The sequence below is a fragment of the Lytechinus variegatus genome, chromosome 8 (genome assembly GCF_018143015.1).
Source record: "Lytechinus variegatus isolate NC3 chromosome 8, Lvar_3.0, whole genome shotgun sequence".
Taxonomy (NCBI): domain Eukaryota; kingdom Metazoa; phylum Echinodermata; class Echinoidea; order Temnopleuroida; family Toxopneustidae; genus Lytechinus; species Lytechinus variegatus.
This window is the reverse complement of record NC_054747.1, coordinates 536,740-558,168: the sequence shown is the minus strand read 5'-3', so window position 1 is coordinate 558,168 and position 21,429 is coordinate 536,740. Positions and strand designations below refer to the sequence as shown.

At 35.4% G+C, this 21,429-nt stretch overlaps 1 protein-coding gene across 1 annotated transcript in view; it reads left to right on the top strand.

Moving 5' to 3' along the window:
* The first annotated feature begins 350 nt into the window (after nt 1-350).
* LOC121419764 overlaps nt 351-21,429 on the top strand; it is a 42,223-nt gene continuing 21,144 nt past the window's right edge. Inside the window, exons 1-3 of the mRNA XM_041614220.1 lie at nt 351-459; nt 3,721-3,981; nt 20,442-20,622. Of these exons, the coding sequence (XP_041470154.1) occupies nt 396-459; nt 3,721-3,981; nt 20,442-20,622 (506 nt within the window). The 5' untranslated portion in view covers nt 351-395. The remainder of the gene's footprint in view (nt 460-3,720; nt 3,982-20,441; nt 20,623-21,429) is intronic.

Here is a 21,429-nt window from a genome sequence, read left to right as displayed (position 1 = left end):
AGTGTAACATTCTATCAGAACTTTTACTTTCATTGGATAGATTAGACCCAAACCCAAGAAAATATATGAAAAAATTAATCACATGCTGTATTCTTTTATTTTGAGTGCTATTTCAAAGTGTAAACTTTTTTGAAACGCACTGTTCACATGTATGTATGTATGTATATATATATATATGTATATATATATATATATATATATATTGGCCGATAGATGACTTAGCCCCTTTTAAAATAGGTCTTTAAATACAAAGCATAATAAATCACGCTCCAAAACACCCCTTTCAAGCTTGAGTAGCCAAAATAGTTCGCTTTCGCTGGATACTTAATTCCCTGCCATTTTGATTCAAGACGCAGTGAGTACGGGAATCTGTCACCAGTATCAACCAACCAACAATGGCACGAAGTGGATTTTGCCAGATTTTGGTTCTCATGTACTTATCTCATTTCATCAAATTAGGTAAGTGCTTGTATGATTCAGGTAGTAATATTTAAAGATCAAGTCCACCCCAGAAAAATGCTGACTTACATTAGGAGAAAAAAATCAAACTAGCATAGTGCTGAAAATTTCATCAAAATTGGATGTAAATTAAGATAATTATGACATTTTAAAGTTTCGCTGATTTTTCACAAAACAGTGATATGCACAATTATGTGAGTCAGTCGATGATGTCCATCACTCATTATTTCTTTTGTTTTTTATTGTTTGAATTATACAGTATTTCCTTTTTTATTGATTTGACAATAAGGACCAACTTGACTGAAACATATAATATTAAACAATGTTAATGCCACAAGTTCAGGGTGGAATTAATCGTTGTATCACTTGACAATGAGGAGAAAATTAGAATATTTCATATTTCATATAATAATATACAAAAAAAATAGTGAGTGGGTGACGTCATAGTCTCCTCATTTGTATACCAGCCAGGATGTGCATTTAACTGTTTTGTGAAATTAGGCGAAAATTTAAAATGTCATAACTGTCCCATTTTACATCCGATTTTGATGAAATTTTCAGTGTAATGATTGTTGGATTTTTCTCTTTTAATCTAATATAACATTTTTGTTGGGGTGGACTTTAAATATCGCAGTCAGAAATTGGTAGGTGAAAAGTTTTAGATTTATCGTTGAGCGGGTAAAATGGTTAAGGGCAACTTTGCATGTTTTGTTTTTCTTATTGAAATTTGCAAATTCCAGAGAAGGAACAAAATTGCTGCAATTAATTGAAACACGTTTTCACTTTGTTTTAGAAAGGTGGTTTGTATTGCAGTGGAATAATTATGGAACATACGCTTGTTCTTAAACGGATGTACGTATTACGTCAGAATAAGTACCAAGCTGTACAGACCGCAGAGAAACATTGTTACCGCTAACAGTGCACTGGCCCTGTTACGCTCTTCATTTGGTAATGACTTTAGAGATTTTAACCTTTGACCTTTACGTTGGAAATGAAACCTAAGTTTTACAAGCTGATCACCAATGTTTAATATTTCATGTCTAAGTTTCATGAAATAGAACTATATACTTTTGAAGTAAAGATGACATTGAAACTAGTAACCTAGGTAAAGTTTAATACCGACATGCTCATAGGTCATTGACCCTAACTGACCTTTGAACTTGATCATGTGAACGGAAAACACTCTGAATGGTTAATGAAAGCGTATGCGACATCCTGGTGTAACATTGATATTTTGACATTGTTTTGAGTCTGGTAATTTGTTTTAATATGTTTAATAAGACAGATAATACAATTAAATTCACATTTTTTCTCAACAAAGGTTAATCATTCTTGTACCACTAAATTCCTCCCCCTCATATATGGTGGTTTAAGTGCAAAAATTGAATGATTCTAGGTTATTTAGCAGCCGAGATATTGAAAATAAACCTTTAACGGCGGCCATTTTTGAAAAATCCAAGATGGCAGCCGTATAGGGGTCGGTGCGAATAGCTCATGCAATATCCTTTTCCTCCCCCCCCAAAAAAAAAAAACAGAGAATTTTCAATTTCTCCCCCCAAAACCGTCGAAGCTAAAATATGAACATAGTGAACCTTATTAGGGCCCAATCCTTTTAGAGTGAACTGTACATCGTTTTAGAGTGCATTATGTCTTTTTTTAAGTTAACTGCATGTGCCTCTTCTGCAGTTCCCCTTCAAAAAAAGGAAGAGTAATAATGCACTCCAAAATGATCTACAGTTCATACCAAAGGGATTTGTCCCTAATATTACTCTGAGAGGAGCGCGATTAGGGACTCTATTAGCTCTTTGGAATTTATACAACATTTTTTCAACCGAGATTAACAAACATGGATTAACAATTCAATTTGTAACATAATAATTACTGCAATTTTTTTTTCATCGGTAGGCATATCATATAGACATGTATAATAATGTGAACTAATAATGATTTCATGTTAAGAAAATAAAATGTGGGGACTTGACATCATCAGTCCACCTATTGCATATTCATGAATGCGTACAAAAAAGGAAAAAAAGAGAGAAATAAAAGTAAGGAAAACATCAATAACTTCGATATTCACTGTCTGATCATGATTACGATACTGCAACAAATAACAAGTAGATTTTAAATTTAATTTTCCCTTTTTTTATTACAGGAAATTGATCATGTACTTAAACAAAATAAAACCAAATAATCTTACATTAATCTCTTGAAGTGTCTGATGTACAATCCAGGGTTATAGTTCACTGTTATAGTCCAATATATATATTCCAGGTAGGCTGGGAAGATTCCTTATTGATGATGGCGATGATGAAACTGATGTTGAAGTCCGATGAATAATAAAAGTCACTGTAACGAGTTGAAATGTCCGTGAAGACGATGTTGATGATGATTAACAGTCAAATTCAGCAATCCATGGGTTGAAGAGTGTTCATTGAACAGGTTGATGATGTTGATGATCTCGATGAGAACTGATAATTTCTCTCTCAAGATAACTGCAAACAGTTCATTGATGGTGGGCAAATAACTCCACACTATATATATATTCCAGGTGGAAATAAACTGTTTTGATCTGATCTGGTGAAGTGATCTCATATGATGTGATGTGATCTCCTGCTCTCATATGATGTGATGATATCCTTAAAGAAACTGCAGCTTTATATACCCATTACAGCTATCCTTCTAGAATTCACTATAATGGAAAGTTCTAGCATTGCCTTCCAAAAGAATATTCTTCCTCTTTCAGGAGCCTTCTTCATTTCTAAAACATTCTTGAATGACCTCATTGAAATCAACAGTGTCAATAACATAGCTAAGCCTATTGTTCATAATCTCTATTCAGAAATAACAATAAAACTCCTTGGCCTTTTAAATAGGCAAGGCCTGCATAATGAAAAGACATTCTGGAACGTTCTTACAAACATGCTGTGGAATGTACTTGATCATTCTAGGCTATTCTTAAAGAGGAAATAACTAATAGATTAATGTAACTGCTTTTACAATTCTTCTACAATTATTCTTATATATAACATCATGATAACATTTTCAGGTCTTGCTTGCTGAATTTAGTCCATTAATCTTGATCTAATTATTTTCGACATGGAGTACGTCTTTTAATTCTTTCTTTTTAGGTTTGTTTGTTTTATATTTTATTGTTTGAATGAGATAGGCAAATGAAAACAAAAATACAAAAGCACCGCAGCTGAAGTCTATTGATAATTGCATTTGTAAAGATTGCTTTTATTTGTGTTTAATTTACAGACGTTGCTCAGATAATTTTGGGGGATGAGGCTAGCCAGAGCATCTTTTTTGCTCCCCTGCCCGGGCCCGAGAACGAAATATCTGTATTCAACGTCAGTTTTAGACGGATAGAGTTGGGAAGTCAGGGAAGCACCATTAGGCTAATTGATTATGAACCCGCTGACAGGAAGGTGTATTGGAGAAATGATAACGACGATGTCGTTCGCGCCAGAGTAGACCTTGCCGGGACACCACCGACGGTAGAGCCCTACTTAGCAGGACGTAAGAGAATATTTATTTCAAATCTTTATCCAGAGTAGCCTGTTCAGCGGCATACAAACAAATATGTAAAATTACACAATATATACAATTAAAATATTCATTAAAAATCGCTGGTCTTCCACAGGGCTCTGCATTAATACAAAAAAAATATAATTTATAACATAAAGAAAACATAAGTAAAGAAAACATATATACACATCAAAATAAGATTCGGAATGAGAAAGTAAAAGGATATGGTTAGATAGGAAGAAAGAGATAGAGAGAGAGAGAAAGGGGGCAGAGGCAAACAGAGAGAGAGAGAGAGAGACAGAGAGGTGGAGAGAGAGGGAAGAGAATATCAATTGAACTCTCTCATGATGTTGTGGTGCTAGATTTTATCCTTATGCAAAAGTTATGGCCCGTATTGTGAAGTCGGGTTTAACTTGTATTGGCTACTCTTGGCTAAAATGATTGGCAAGCTAAAATGTCGAGATTCTGTTCACTTTGTGTGTGTGTTATGATTTCTACGCTCTTTCTTTTCAACCATCCGAGCCGTCTTTCATCCCCCTCCGTCATAATTATGTTAGGCATACTCTTTGTCAACTATTCTATGATTATATAACCAATTTATTTCAACAATTCTCTATACTTTTTATGTTTCTGTATTCTATCCCCTCCCCCGCCCCCCGGGGGTGGCACTTCCATTGTCGAGTGGATACCATGCGCGACCATGGGGTCTCGAAAAGCACCCTAAACAAGCACTTTCCATATTCTGAAAATGCACCCCCTTAAAAAGTATTGGCATGCGAAGCCCCACCCTTAACGAGTATTAGAAAAAAAAACGATATTTTTGGTAAGCATCCCCAAAATTGAACCCTTTAAAAAGTACAGCGATATTTTGTAATGTCACGGACGTCAGTCGTTGGTCACCTTTCGTCATTGGGTTTAGTACGGCTCAATCTCCCACACTTCGCGCAAATAGTATGTGTTTTTTTTACTGTTGGGGCAAAAAGTACATCTTTTATAAAACATTTTAGTCTATTTTATAACCTCGCAAATTTGACCCTAAGCACGTGACTAAAAGTGATATCGATTTGGAATTTCGTCCACTAAATAGTTGTATATAAAAAAAGTTTTCTAAAAAATTTCGAAGCAATCCCTATATTTTCTTTAGTTTTATGGTAAATCATGTATTTCACAAATTTTAATTTTTTTGGGGGGAAAAAATCTCCAAACTTCACAATTTCTATTTAAAATTCCAGCCGAATAACCTCTTCATCACCCATGATTTGTATCAACTTGAAAAAAAAATATTCAGCTTTTATATGACTCTAATTTTGTGGCAAATGAATGTTTGTGTCGGAATCTATGTACGAAAATCCAAATTCCATGAATATGGCTGCCACTTTGGACGCCATCTTGAATGTGAATCCCATGGAAAAATATTTTGTTTTGAGAATATCAAAAGTTATTTACTAGACATCTTAAGGATTGCAAAAATGTAGGTTAAAAATAAATAATTCGGGTGCATGGGAACCCTGTTTCTCTCCCCTACTATCTTGGGCCAACCTGGTATCCAAGATACTTTCGAGAAAAAGAAACCCTCTTAGCTGTCCACTGTGATTTACTTTTTTCTTCAAAGAAATCAGTGGCTTTTGGAAAGATTCTGCGTAGTGATTTCGAAAGCACACTATTTATAGCTGTGATTATTCCTTTTCAATAAGTAATCTGAATAAGCTCTAAGGATCGACAAAAAATGAAACTTTATGTGTATAGGGAATTTCACGGTATCATGACTTGTTTCCTTTAAGGCATGCTGGGTAACAATGGCTTTTGGAATAGAATAAGGTGTACAGACCTCGCTGTCTAGAAAATATAAGATTAGATTTAAAGGTTTTGAATACCTGAACTTTTACTGAAAGGATTTACCCACCAACGTACTCAATGATTTCGAAGAAAATACTACTTGAAGGATGATACCTTTCTATTCAAACATACAATATGTCAAATCTTATTGGAACAAACAAATCTGTTACGTGAGTTCCACGGTTCGACCGCCCCTTTGGTATGTATGGAAAAGATGAGAATTACTTGACTGGTAATTCCTGGGTGGCGTCCGGGGGGGGGGGGGGGCAGTCAAATGTATTGCTGTACACACGCGTAGCAAAATTATTTCCAAACAACCCTAAACGAGTTTTTCTCTTTGTGCAAAATAACCCACGAAACAAGTTTTTCACGGGCTTCATTTACACATTTCGGCCCCTAAACGATTTGTCTCTAGAATATGACCCCTGGGAAAAAGTTCGAAAAAAACATACCCCTAAACACGTTTGGCTAGTCTTTAAAAAGTTTTGTAAAATACGTTTGACCCTGCGATTGACCATTGACCAGTCTTTCAAAACTACCCCTTTTTTGAAAATCGGTGTTAACGAGTGCACGCCGCGCGGCCGGCGCACAGTGGGCCGGAAGAAACAAAAGTGCGCCAAATGTCATTTTGGGCAATTTCAGATTTTTATTTTTTTTATGCCCAGCTGAAAGACAACACTTTGAAGAATACTTCAGTAAAATATTCCATTCGGGAATTTGCATAAAGGTTGTAAATTTGCTATACCTCAAATTGTAAAATGTGACATTTTGCGAAATGCCGCGTATATGAAAACTTAGTTGAAGAACAGACAATTTCACAGGAGATTCTCATGTAGGAGTTTTAAATGGCTCCCACATTCCTTTTTTTGTATAAAAGGGTTCAAAGTAGATAAAAAGCACCTTTCAGGAGGTTATAGGAAAGTTACTCCTCGAAATAGGCTGATAATCCATGTATTTTTTTGCATTTACATCAGAAACGTTTAGATTTCTGTGGATTTCCTTCTAAATTCTATCAGCATCATTTTCCCGATTTCTTAGCTGCCCGTTTTTGCTCGTTTTCATGCGAGACCCGATTTGACTTGACACATCGCCCCCAAAACGGTAATTTTATACCGCGCAGTCATCGCAGCGTATCGTATAGACGGGTCAATATACGACCAAAAATATCCTTACCCGGAACAAATTGCAACAAATGATTATTTAACGGCTTTTTGTACTATTTGACCTTAGGAATAACATACTAAAAATCTACCCAAATCTGCATCCGGGAAAGTGTTTATTTTCAAGATGGCGTCCAAGATGGCCGCCATTCACTCAAAATGGATACAACTTACTCATTATCCAACCTAGAATCATATTTTGATTCATATTCCATGGTCTAGGGGTAAAATAATTGTTGATACAGGCTAGAGTGAATTATAAGCCCTCCAGTGTACCTGGCAAATCCAAGATGGCGCCCAAAATGGCTGCCATATGCTGAAAATCCACAATTCATCTAAGTGGCTTTAATTTGGTTTTTATTCAAGGGTTTTAAGGGTGAAGTAGTAAATTAGAGAAAGTCACAAGGACAGCCAGTGGTCTGGTGTGTCAAAAAAAATCCAAGATGGTGTCCAAAAGTCCGAGATGGCTTCCAAAAATGGAGTTTAAAATGGCTGTTGATAATAAAAAATGGACATAGTTCATTTCATATCCACCAAGGACATAATGATTTTGGTGTCTAGACCATGTTTTCAATGGTCAAATAAGTCATAGGGACAAGTGACAAGGACAGTCAGTGGTCCAGTATGTGTAAAAATTCAAGATGGCTTCCAAAAAAGGAGTCTAACATTGTTGCTGCTACTTTAAAAAAAAAACGACATAATTAATTCAGTACCCAGTGATATTATTTTTGTGTCTATACCATGGTTAAATGGGTCAAATAATACATTGGGGCAAGTTAAAAGAAAAGTCGGTGGTGTGGTATGTGCAAAAATCAGTGATGGATTAGGCAATCCAATTACTGGTCCAGTTAAAAATCAACAGCTGCATTAAACCGTATTTGCTGCTTTTTGACGACATTTTCTGGAAACTGCATCTGCATATTACTGATATGTAACTTCTTTAGATCCCAACAGCCAAACTAGGAGTCAAATGTGACAGCTTTCAAGTATTTTAAATCAACATTACGGATGATTGTTCTGTGTGAGTAAGCGCTTTGATTTCTACAGTCCCATCTATACCATTTGATGTTACCAACTTGCCTGGTACATGTATGTGTGAATGAACTGGCTGGGGCCTAGATCTATGTCAGAACTCAATTCGTGATTTGTTTACCTTGATTAACTACCACTGCCTCTTCTTGCCAATTAACTATGTCTACTAAAACAGTCAAGGCTGTAATGGCCGAGCTTTTTGAAAAAGAAGAGTTTTTCCAGGCAATCTCAGATGGTGTGGAGAAAAAAACTTAGTACTATTTTAGACAGGCTTACTCAACAAGAAACTTGTATTGCTGAATTGGAATCGCGTTGTAAAGTGAGGGATGTCAAAATACGTGACCTTGCATTGAAACTGAGCAATTTGGAAACAAGATTTGATAAGATGGAAAGTGAGATGATGGATGTCCAGAATGGTAGAGACAAAGGGGAACAGCAGGTTGAATGTATGAATTCTTTGGAACATTATTCGCGGCGAAATTGTGTGAGGATTTTTGGAGTCAAGGAAACGAATGGAGAGAATACTGATAAAATTGTTTGTGATGTTGCACAACAAATCGGAGTAGTTCTCGATGCAAGTGACATAGATCGCAGTCACCGTGTAGGGAAACCCCCAGCTGATAAGGCAAAGAGCAGGGGTATCATCGTAAAATTCTGCTCCTACAAGTCGTGTCAGCAGCTACTCGCAAATAGAAGGAGGCTGAAAGGATCGCACATATCACTATTTGAGGACCTGACAGCAACAAACTTCAAACTTCTACATGATGCTCAGACTTACCCAAAGACTTTAGCAGCTTGGACTTCGAGTGGACGGGTGTATGTAAGCGTGGCAACTACTGATGGTTCTACAAGAAAGCACCTTATAACATGTAAGGAAGATCTACGGAAGTTGTAACTTGATGTCAGTATGAGCATAACTGATCCACGAGACATACATAATTAACGTGATGTGGACTTGACGTTTTTATTGTTTTATTATCATTAGGCTCCTAGTGGCATTTCTTAAAAGACACAATAACATCAAACTTTTCATGTACTTTTCTTAAACCCATTTTTTTTTCTTTTTTTTTGTATAATTAAGATGTGCTTGTGTGTGTGGTGTGAATATGTCTATGAAACAATATTATAATAATAACTGTTGATTTACAAACTGTTACTAAATATTTGTCACCTGAGATCAATGAAAATGAACACATGTTTCATTTTGGACCTTCTCAGTCTTTTTTTACCCTTGAGGAATTTAATCAATACAGTAATAATTTAGATTATGAAATATCATGTGCATTTAGTGTATTACATTGTAATTGTAGAAGTAATTCCAAGAATTTTGATAGTTATACCTCATTTCTTGATTCTATAGATGTACAATTCTCAGTCATGGGCATCACAGAAACATGGCTCAAAGAGGCAGATTCTTTTTATGATATTGAAAATTATTCATTTTTAGCTAAGGGTAGGGAATCTAAAAGAGGAGGTGGAATTGCATTTTATATTAGAAAAGATTTGACTTTTAAATGTAGAGATGATTTAGATCTGAATAATGCATATTTTGAATCTTTATTTATTGAAATTAATAATCCTAATAAGAATATTATTTTTGGAGTAATATATCATCCACAGAATCAACCAGTGCAATCTTTTATTGAATCGTTTGATGAAATTTTAAATATTGTAAATAGAGAAAATAAATTATTGTATTCAATGGGTGATTTTAATTTGAATTTATTTGAAGTCACAATTTGCCAAAAGGTTTAAGAATTTCTTGATCTTTCCATGTCCTGCAACATATATCCACTTATTCATACTCCTACACGGGTAACCAATCATTCAGCTTCATTGTTGGACAATATTTTTACCAATGATTTAGACGAAATATATGCAGGTGTCATCCTAGGTGACATTAGTGATCAGCTTCCAGTTTTTTCCATTTCTAATGTGAAGCTACAGTTAAAAAAAGAACATCCATTTATGAAACGTACTTTCAGTACAGAAAGCAAAAATCTTTTCATTCAGAAAATGAGTAATGTATCTTGGAGTGTTAAAAGCTCCGATCCCAAGTTCAAGTTCAAGTTCAAGTTTATTTATTCAAAACCAAAAACATCACATCATAATCAAAATAGATGTACATACAACGTAAATGACTACATGAATATACATCAATCAGACTATAGCATATAGGAATTGGTTTTAGGACCCCTTTAAAAGCAAAGCTTGTGAGTAGGGCCCTGGAATACTTATGATTATTAACATAAAACATAGGATATACTAATCTACAAGATACAGAGAGAGAGAAAAAAAATGTATAATAAGGTTAAGATGCTAAAAATAGAATGGAAAAAAATATAACAAACACACATATATACACAAACCCACACACACACACAACCACATCCACCCACAAATATACATGTTAAACATAGATTCTGAGTAGGTCATCAACTTAAATGCAAATACATTAACTTAAACACATATTGAAGGAAAATAATCACAATCTGTCAAGAAAATAAGTTTTGGATAATCTTTTGAACATGAAAAGAGTTTTACTATTTTTTATATCAACAGGTAAATTGTTCCACTCTTTAATACATGATATATGAAAGGAGGTCAGAGTGACATTTGTTCTTGCAAATGGCTGACGAATCAGATCCTTTTGACGTGTATTATAATTATGTATTTTTGAATTCTGAAGAAATAATTTTTTTAAGGTACATTCTTGGGGCATTGATTGTAGTTTGAACATGAACAGTGCACAATTAAAAGACACAAGTTTACTAAGTGGTAGCATTTTCAGACGAAGAAATAATGGAGTACTTGGATGTCTATAATTAGAATTTGTTATCAGTCGTATTGCCCTTTTCTGCAATATTCTCAATTTATCAAGATAAGACTTGAAAGTGAAGAATACAATACGTTTTTACAAAAATTTCAAACCATTTACGAATTATGTTTTCCATTGAAACGTTTTGTGAAAAAGAAATTTAAAAATAAACCATGGTTTACTAAATCATTGCGAAAGCTATGTAAAAAAAAATGTTGTTTATATAAAAAATATCTAAAAGAAAAACTCAAGAAAATTGTGTTAAGTATAAAAAAAAATGAGAAATACTGTAAATTATGAGATCAAAAAAGGCTAAAAGGGTATATTTTAAAAGCAAATTTGAAAATGCTGCAGGTGATATGAAAAATACATGGAAGGTCATCAACAATGTATTAGGGCGGAGTGTGAAAAAGACAGTTATACCAAGTGCAATTCAGTATTATGATGAAACAATAAATGGGACAGGTGCAATATGCAATGCTTTTAATAAATATTTTGTAAACATAGGTCACTTACTATCTTCTTCTTTTACTGATTCTGGGGACTTTTTGCAATATGTAAATAGAAATGAATCATCAATGTTTTTTGCTCCATGCACACCCAAAGAAATCATTGATATTGTTTTGAAGTTTAAGAGTGGAAAGAGCCCTGGCTTTGATGGAGTACGTGGTGAATTAGTTAAAAGTGTTATTCATATTTTATGCCATCCTTTATGTGAAATAATCAATTTATCTCTGAATACTGGTATTGTACCTGACAAATTAAAAATCGCCAAAGTCATTCCAGTTCATAAAAGTGGATTAAAAGATAGGATATCTAATTACAGACCTATATCTATTCTCCCTTTCTTTTCTAAAATCTTAGAGAAATGTGTGTAGATACGTGTATATAAATTCTTGGACAAGTGCAATATCATTACTCCAAAGCAGTTTGGTTTTCGTGCAGGTCACTCTACATCTTCTGCCATTATCGAGTTAATACACAAAGTATCAATTGCCTTTGAAAAAAAAAGAAGTAATGATTGGGTTGTTTTTAGATCTTAGTAAGGCCTTTGATTCTCTGGATCATAATATTTTATTAAAAAAGTTAGAGAGATATGGACTTAGAGGTGTTGTATTTGAATGGTTTAAAAATTATTTAAGTAATCGTAAACAGTATGTATTATTAGATGAATGTGAATCTCAGATGATTACAGTAAGGTGTGGAGTGCCCCAAGGCTCAATATTAGTCCCATTATTATTTCTTTTATTTATAAATGGCTTGTGCAATATTTCTGAACAATTTGAGCCAATATTATTTGCGGATGATACTAGTGTGTTTATGTCCCACCATGATATCATTACTCTACAAAATAACTTTAATACTGAATTTGAAAAACTGGTTGTCTGGCTTAATAATAATAAACTTGTACTTAACATAAAAAACAAATTTCATGACTTTCACAAAAAGACATATTGATGCAACCCAAATAAAATAAAAAAATCAAAGACTCTTTCATATGTCAAGTCAAACAGACAACTTTTTTAGGGGTAACTATTGACAATAAACTAACATGGAATGAACACACTAGTGTCATCTGCAATAAAATATCCAAACGTATCGGTTTATTTTATAAACTGAAATCTTTTCCCAAAGAAACTCTAATGATCTTATACAACACATTGATATTGCCACCTATGTATTACTGTATTCTTACATGGGCATCCTCTAGTATGCAAAATACTAATAGACTTTTGTGCTGCAAAAGAAAATTATAAGACTTGTTTATCACAGCCAATACCTTGCCCATACCATCCCTATATTCTTTAATCTAAAGACTCTGAAAATGCCTGATATATATGTTTACCAATGTGCAATATTCATGTATTTATGTATCCACAAATTATTACCAACATGTATCATATCATATTTCCAACTGAACAGAAATATTCATGAATATTGTCAAACTAGGCATTCAAACAATTTTCATTTTCCCTTAACAAAAACTTCAACTTACCAAAATACAATTTTTTTTATAAGGGTCCATTAATTTGGAATGAATTACCAATTACAATAAGACAGAGTCCAACGCTGAATACTTTTAAAAGAAAAATGAAGTTTTTACTATTACATAGGTACCTTTAAATTGTAACAGTTTGATATTTGAAATAAGAATGTATGTGTGTGTGTGTTTGCTGGTGTTTGATTGTGAATGGTGTATGTGAATGTAAGGGTGTTAGATTTAAATGTACTGTTTTCAATTCATTTTAATTTGCTATTCTTAATCAACAATTCAATTTTTAATCTTCTTATCTGTATGGAGATTGGCTTTTTATATAAGGCTCTGCCTTTCTGCCTCTCCTAATACTTTCATTTGTACATTTGTATTGTTTGTCTTTATATGTTTTCTTTATACTCCTTTATATGTGTGTATATATCTACATTGTTTATCTGTTTTTTAATGAAAGTATTGAATAAATGAAATGAAATGAAAAAATTGATTCTGAAATGGCTGCTGATACTTAAAGCGGACAAAACAATTTTGGCATGGGAGATGTGATTTTGATGTCTAAACCACTGGTTTCTAGGGTCAAATAATATATTGGAATAAGTTACAAGGACAGTCATTGGTCTGGTATGTCCAAAAATCAAAGATGGCTTTTAAAAATTGATCTTAAAATAGGCTGCTGATACTTAAAGCGGACATAGCTCATTTTCATATCGGCCTGGGTGATGTGATTTTGGTGATTACACCACTGGTTTCGAGGGTCAATTAATTCTTTAGGGCAAATTACAAGGACAGCCAGTGGCCTGGTATTTCAAAAAATCTATGTTAACTTCCAAAAATTAATTCTAAAATGACTGCTATTACTTAAAAGAGACATAGTTTATTTAATATCGGCCTGGGAGATGCGATTTTGGTGTCTAAACCACTGCTTTCAAGGGTCAAAATAATAGATAAGGACAAGTTTTAAGGACAGTCAGTGGTTTGGTATCACCAGAAATCCATTATGGCTTCCAAAAATTGATTCTAGAATGGCTGCTGATAAATAAAAGTGGCATAGCTCATCTTATATCCACCTGTGAGATATGATGTCGGTGTCTAAAATATGGTTTCAAGGGTCAAATGAAATATTAGGACAAGTTAAAATGACAGTCACTGGTCTAGTATGTAAACAATTCCAAGATGGCTTCAAAAAATGGAGTATAAAAATGTATGATGTTACTTATAAAAGACATAGTTTGTTCAATATCTGTCTGGGAAATATGAGTTTGGTGTCTAAACAATGGTTTAAAGGGTAAGTTACAAGACCATTCAATTGTTTGTTTTAAAAAAAAATTAAAGGTAACTTCAAAAAAATGGTGTAAATTCACTGTTGTTACTTAAAAGTATACATAGTTTATTAGAAATACACCTTGGATGTATGATTTTGGTGTATAAACTAGAGCTTAAAGGGTCAAGTAACATATTGGGTTAAGTTGAAAGGACAGTCAGGTGTCAGGTATGTCAAAAAATCGAAGATAGCTTTAAAAATTGAGGTTTTAAATGACCGTTGTTACTTGGGGATATTATTTTGGTGTCTACACTAGGGTTTCAAGGGTCAAAAAATACTTTGGGACTGGTTACCATGATATGCAGTTATCCATTTGCCTTAAAATCCAAGTTGGTTTAAAAAATGGGTTCCAAAGTGATTGTTGTCACTTAAAAATTGACATAGTTCAAACGATATCCACCTGTGATAAATAATCTTGGCATCTACATCATGGGGATAAGTTATCATATTGTATCATGAGTTGGTAACAGCACCCATTTTTTATGAAAATTTAGAATCCACCATGGATTTTTTTTACTTTGTTTACGAAATGTAACACTAACCATCCTTGCTATTTGTCCGAATGTATTATTTGATCCTTAATACCACAATTTACACACCAACATTATTTCTTACAGATAGCTATTGTAGAACTCTTACCATTGGAGCGTAGTGGCCCAGTGGATAAGTCTTCTGACTTTGAAACAGAGGGTCGTGTGTTCGAATCCCAGCCATGGCGTAATTTCCTTCAGCAAGAAATTTATCCACATTGTGCTGCACTCGACCCAGGTGAGGTGAATGGGTACCCGGCATTATTAATTCCCTGCATGAGCGCTGAAAGGCAGCTAGAGCTGAAGCTGGGGTAATAATAATAATAACGCACCGCGGAATAGAATATTTCTAGATAGATGGCGCTATATAAATGCCTAATATTATTGTTATTATTGAGTGATATGAGTCGTTTTAGATGCCTTTTCTAAAAACCCTCTTGGATTTTTAGGCAAATGGACAACTGCATATCAATGTAACTAGTCTAAACGTATTATTTTAACCATGAAACCATAGTGTGGACACCGAAATCACATCTCCTAGGTGGATTTTAAATGAACTATGTCCATTTTTAAAGTAACAGCAGTCATTGTGCTCTCTATTTTGGGAAACCATCTTGGATTTTCGATAAACTGGATCACTGACTGTCCTTGTTTCTAATTTTCTGACTTTTAAAACCATGGTATAGACATCAAAATCATATGCCCTTGACGGATATTACCTGAAATATGTCCATTTGTAAGTACCAGCGGTTAATTTATACTATTTTTAAAGCCACCGTGGACTTTTGGACATACTTGACCACCCATCGTCCTTGTAACTTATCCCAATGTATTATTTGACCCATTTACACATGTTATAGGCACAAAAATCATATTCCCGGATATTGAACAAACTATGTTCGTTTTTTTTAAAGTAGCAACAGCATTTTTTTTACTCCATTTTTGTAAGCCATCTTGGATTTCTTAACTTACCGGACCACTGACTGTCCTTGTAACTTGTCCCAATGTATTTTTTGACAATTTGAACCGTGGTATAGACGCCAAAATAAGGTGAATATGAAAAATGAGCTATGTCCATTTTAAGTATTAAAGCCATTTTAAACTCAATTTTGGGGAAGCCATCTTGGATTTTTGAACACACAAGACACCTGGCTGTAACTTGTCGCGATGTACTACTTCACCATTAAAACCATTGAATAGAAACCAAGTTAAAGCCACTCAATGAGTAATAAATGATTTGTGCATTGTTTAGCCTACGGCAGCCATTTTGGGCGCCATCTTGGATTTTCATAGTACCCTGGAATGGTAATATTACTCTAACTTGTATCAATGAATTCATTTACCCCCTGGACCACGAAATATGAACCGAAGCAGGATTCTAGGGTTGATAATGAGTGAGCTATATCCATTTTCAGTGAATGGCGGCCATCTTGGACGCCATCTTGAAAATATCTACTTTCCCATTGGTGGATTTTGGTAGATTTTAAGTATGTTATTCCTGAGGTCAAATACTGCCAGAAACAGTTGAAAAATCATTTGTTGCTATAAGTTCCGGGTCAAACCATATATTGACCCGTCTAGTGTGGGATGTACATATTGCCGTTCATTTTTGCACGGTGAAGACGATTCCCCTTTCATTCAATGAAAATGGCATGGATATTGGGCATAAATGTAAACAAAACATTCAATATGAAGGTTGATAACGCATACAAGGGATACTCACCCCTCTCCAAGAGATAAAAGTTACTTGAAATTTTCCGCCAAAACCCTCCTCATGGTGATACATTCGTGGTGTTTTTATACTCCGCGTTTTACCCAAGTCTACACAGATTGATAAAGCAAGCTAGGTTAATTTTTTAACATTTTTTTTAATCTAATGATAATTTTGATGCCGTAGAATTATTTTCAGGATCTGATACACACTTTTTAGGCATGTGAGAAGCATAAACAAACATTGACCCTAGTCAATCTTAAAGTAACACAAAACACAAAGTTTATATACTCCACATTGTTTAGCGTAATTTGTCTTTTTACAGATATGTTTTAAGTAGCCAATCAAAATGTGGTATAAAGGTGACGTTATATCGGCTTTGAATAATGTTCAGTCATTTCTACGCCCAAAATTAACAAAAATACAGGAATAAAGCAAAAAAAAAAATTCAAAGGGCCCCAGGGATAACCCGACGGCTTAGCCTTTATTCCTTAAATTTTGTTAATTTGAGCCACATAAATGTGCATGCGCCGGGTGAAGCTAGTGTTTATCCGATTGCCCGAGTCGAGTTCTACAAGTTAGGATACGTTTTTTCCCGGTCTAAGCCGTCGGGATATCCTTGTGGGCCCCTCGACGAAAAAAAAGTTTTATGCCCTTTTATTCACTGAAGTTTATCCCCTAAATGTTCTCGCACTTGGGCATGCCAGTGTGGTTGCCCGAGACGCGCTTCACCTGTTAAACCCCCTAAAGCCTTCAAAAACCCTTTATTTCTTTTATATCGAATATTGGTCCAACTTCACACGCATTTGAATATCGAACCTAAATATCAAACCAATTTCACAGTTTGAATATCGAATATTCAATATCCAACCAAAGTCCTGCCGGTCAACATGCACGTGTATAACGATCGACAACGTAGAGGGCGCTCTTTAATATACTTGAAAGAAAGGACAAGTCGGCTCAGAGACGAGCTAGAGAAACCGTATTCGAGATGGCTGTTGGCTGTGCGAAAACAAAATCACAGAACAGGAAGTGGAAAGCGAGTTTCCGATTTCGTTTTCGCTGTCTGCGTTTTTCCAAACAGAATCACGTAGCGGAAAGCGTGTTTTTGATATGTAAAAACACAAATTTAGAATAAGAAATCAGAAAAAGCCCAAAAGTATTTTTGATTCAATTTTCTGTTTTTGATCTACAAACAAGAAATCACAACACCTTTTTGGGGTGTGATTTTATTTTTTTCTTTCTTTCTCCCCCTTTTTTTCTCTGTCAATTTTTGTCAGGGGGCCAAACCAAATCTCAGGGAGGGGCACGTGCCCCCCTGCCCCCCCCGTATACTACGCCACTTCGAAGATTGCCAAAACGAATGATCTTATGCTATGGTGACATACAAATTATGATCGAATTCTGGGTTTCGTAAAGATTTGTAGGGGCAAATCAAGCTCTTGGCAATAGGGGGGGGGCCAAATTTGTTTCACCCATATTTACCCCAATCGGCCGCTCAAAGTTGATTTTAATTTGTTTTTTGAAGGGGTTGTCCCAGTGGGGTAATGGGCCAAAAATTTTGAGGGGGCTCAATACAGCGTATCACGTAAGTATTAATAAGAAGTTGCGAGCGAAGCGTTTGAGAAAAAATTTCAACATTTTTATCACAAAAATCAAAGTTTTGATAGATTTTGACATAACATTTTTCGAAAATGATAGGCCTGTATTTCACCCTCATCCCTTTGCTTTTCTCTTTTTTCTTGCTCGTGAAAAATAAGGGCAGTGGGGGTGGGGGGGACAAAACGCCGATGTCGTATTAGTCATTTCTACGCTTTATTCTTATAAAACATCATAAAAAGTGTAATTATCTATAAGCCCTATCTAAATAGTGCGAGCGCGAAATACTCATCTCTTTCGTACTTTGTAGTTGTTAAAATGTTACATTTAATTAATTCATTGTAAGCGGTTTGGGCCCAATGGGAAAAGCGTAGTACAAATAATAAGTAATAGCTTTTTAAAGAATTACTTCCTACCGGTACACATTTGCATCACCTGGGTTGAGTGCAGCACATTGTGGATCACTTTCTTGCTGAAGGAAATTACGCCATGGCTGCGATTCGCATATGCCTATGAAACGTTATAAGGGTGTTAAAAACGATGTTTAAAATACTGAAAAGGAGTATGTGTTTCAATACTTGTAGGGTTTCAGAAGCTAATTACTTGTTACGAGATGCATTTTTATAAGCTGGAAAAGCCTTGCTTTCCTTGTTTAGGGTGCTTTTCGAAACCGTTGGTCGTGCCTGGTGTCCACTCATCAATGGAAGTGGTCCCCCCGGGAAAACGAATCTAATCCCATTTCTAGGGAAAGTAAAACATAATGCCCATTACATTGTGTGCTAGAGGCATATCGTTCGTGTAGGAGTCAGTGGCGTAGACAGGTCCTTAGACCTGGGGGGGATGATCCCTAGCTGGGTCATACTTTATATATATATGTATATATATATAATATATATATATATATTTATATATACACACACACACACACTTATATATATATATATATATACATATATATATATATACATATATATATATATATATATATATATATATATATATATATATATATATATATATATATATATATATATATATATATATATATAAATGTGTGAAGCTATACATGTACAACAGCTTTGGCAACTCTTTTATTTAAATATTGCAAAGAAATGGATGAAGAGAACAATGGTAGACGTAGCTTAAATCAAGGTTCCCCAGAGCTATCTACCCTTTGGAAAAATTGGTTATGCCGAAAAAATGTCTCCGCCGGGAATCGAACCCGGGCCCCCAGCTTTGAACGCCGGTGCCTTAACCACTAGACCACAGAGACGGGCCAGTGGCTAGGCCGACCGAGATCCGATTGACCGTCAGAAAGACAGATTTTCGACACTATACCAATTACCTTTGTCGGGTGAAGGTGGGTTTTGAACAATGACAAGCCGTCATGCCTCAGCTGGATCAAAGCTATTGCTTCGATACAGTACACGTATGTGAGAAAGTATACAAATGTGTGAAGCTATACATGTACAACAGCTTAAAAGCTGCTATGATTATTACTGCTATTATTATTGATTGATTTTAACTAGCATTCATTGCTTTATTACTGTATAGTTTTGCTTCTTCCCCCACAGAAACCTGGGGGGGGGATGATTGTACACACCATCCCCCCCACCTAAAATTCTGGGGGGATGCATCCCCCCATCCCCCCCCCGCTATCTACGCCCCTGGTAGGAGTAAACAAAAGAACCCCCCCCCCCCAAATTCGACTGGTACGTGTTATACATGCTGTGTACATAATCAGCACATGCGAAATGGTTTCGGCTGGAGAGGTGATCTGGTCCATGGAGTCGATTGCCAGAGATCCACCAATGATCCACATTAAATGCAATATCGATTCGATGGACTGTAATGATGTGTATCTAAGCCTTAAATCAGTTGCTTTTTCCTCACTCAATATGTAATCTATTTGTTTTAAAAACCACTTTCTTATTCATGTCATAATGTATTGTAGGTCCTGCATTTCGAATATCTCCAGCCATCAGTCGTAATGTACATGCATGTATGGTGCGGGTGTCGCAGGAAATAATTTTGCACACGAAAAGCAGATCTGAAGGGCCTGTAACCACCCTGTAACACAAAGCTTAGCATTGATTGTAGAGCAGTTTTCTATGTTAGAGTGTATTGACTATAATGTACAGTCAATCTTAAAAATCAAGTGTATGATTAATACCCTGGTCACATTTGCTCTACGGCGGCCGTACGGCGAGTCGAAAACAGCCGTTTTAACATTTTTTATCCTACTACGTATATGTGGTTTGAATTAAGATTAACAAAACGGCTGTCTTCGACTCGCCGTACGGCCGCCGTAGTGCAAATGTGACCAAGGCTTAAGCGTTAACTTTTGGGTTAGAGGACCCTAATGTTAGCGTCCGTGAGGATTGCGAAAGGTGGCAACTAACACCTTGCCGAGCTATTCATTTACCTTAAAGTCATTGTTGTTTTTTTCAGCTGTAAATTCTTTTAGTATCGACGCAGTGAGAAGGCACATCTACTTCACGTATTCCGATCCAGCTGAAGATGGCAAAATCTATTATAGGAGTGATTTGTTTTCTTCTGCGCCTACTCGACCCTTCATTGAGTTTCCCGCAAATTATTCACGTTTAAGCGTCCAAGTTGACAGCATCAATAGGTAAGTTCCTCGTCCAGTTTTGGTCCAATGAATAAAGAGGGCGTCAACACTTTGCAGCGTTGCTAGTAGATAGATCCACTCAATATCCGCATAGGGTTGGTGTGTGCAATAATTTTAGTAGGCATGCCACAATTAGTGAAATTAAATGATTCAAAGGATACAGGGTGTTAAAAAAAACAACCGAAGTTCAAAGGTCACCTCTATCAAGACTACATGATTTATTCTTGTGATTTTTATTTTACATGACTGGGTAATTCATCAACTTTCAGTTGACACCTTGCTTGTGTCACAACTATCACGAGTCACAGATTTATGATCCATCGAAGGCAAAGGGTGCAAAACCTAATTTTTTCAAATTTTGGGGTATTAATGTACTGTACATGCACGAAACCAACTTTGTTATAAAGTTTATATTTCACCAAAGTGTAAACTTTCAAATCTTAGAGAAATGTTATATCTTTCAACCTTTTGTGATTGACTGGCATTGACATATCATCTGCCTATTTTTAATCTCTGTTTAACCCATTATTCATCGAAATATTTTACATCAACACATTTAACGTTTCCACTGTACCCCCGATGTCGACGCTGCATGTCTTGCAGCATGGCTCTTCTAACCATTGCGGGATTGTGGTAAGGAACACTCATCCCTCCGGGGGTCAAATATATTGCTGTACACATGCTTGACCCCCCCCCCCCCGAAAAAAAATGCGTTTAAAGAGGATGTTTTTTCACTTTTGGACGCGGGCCGCGCGTGCACTCGTTAAGGGGGCTTATGTCGAAAGGGTGGGTGCTGTCGCGTTAGGG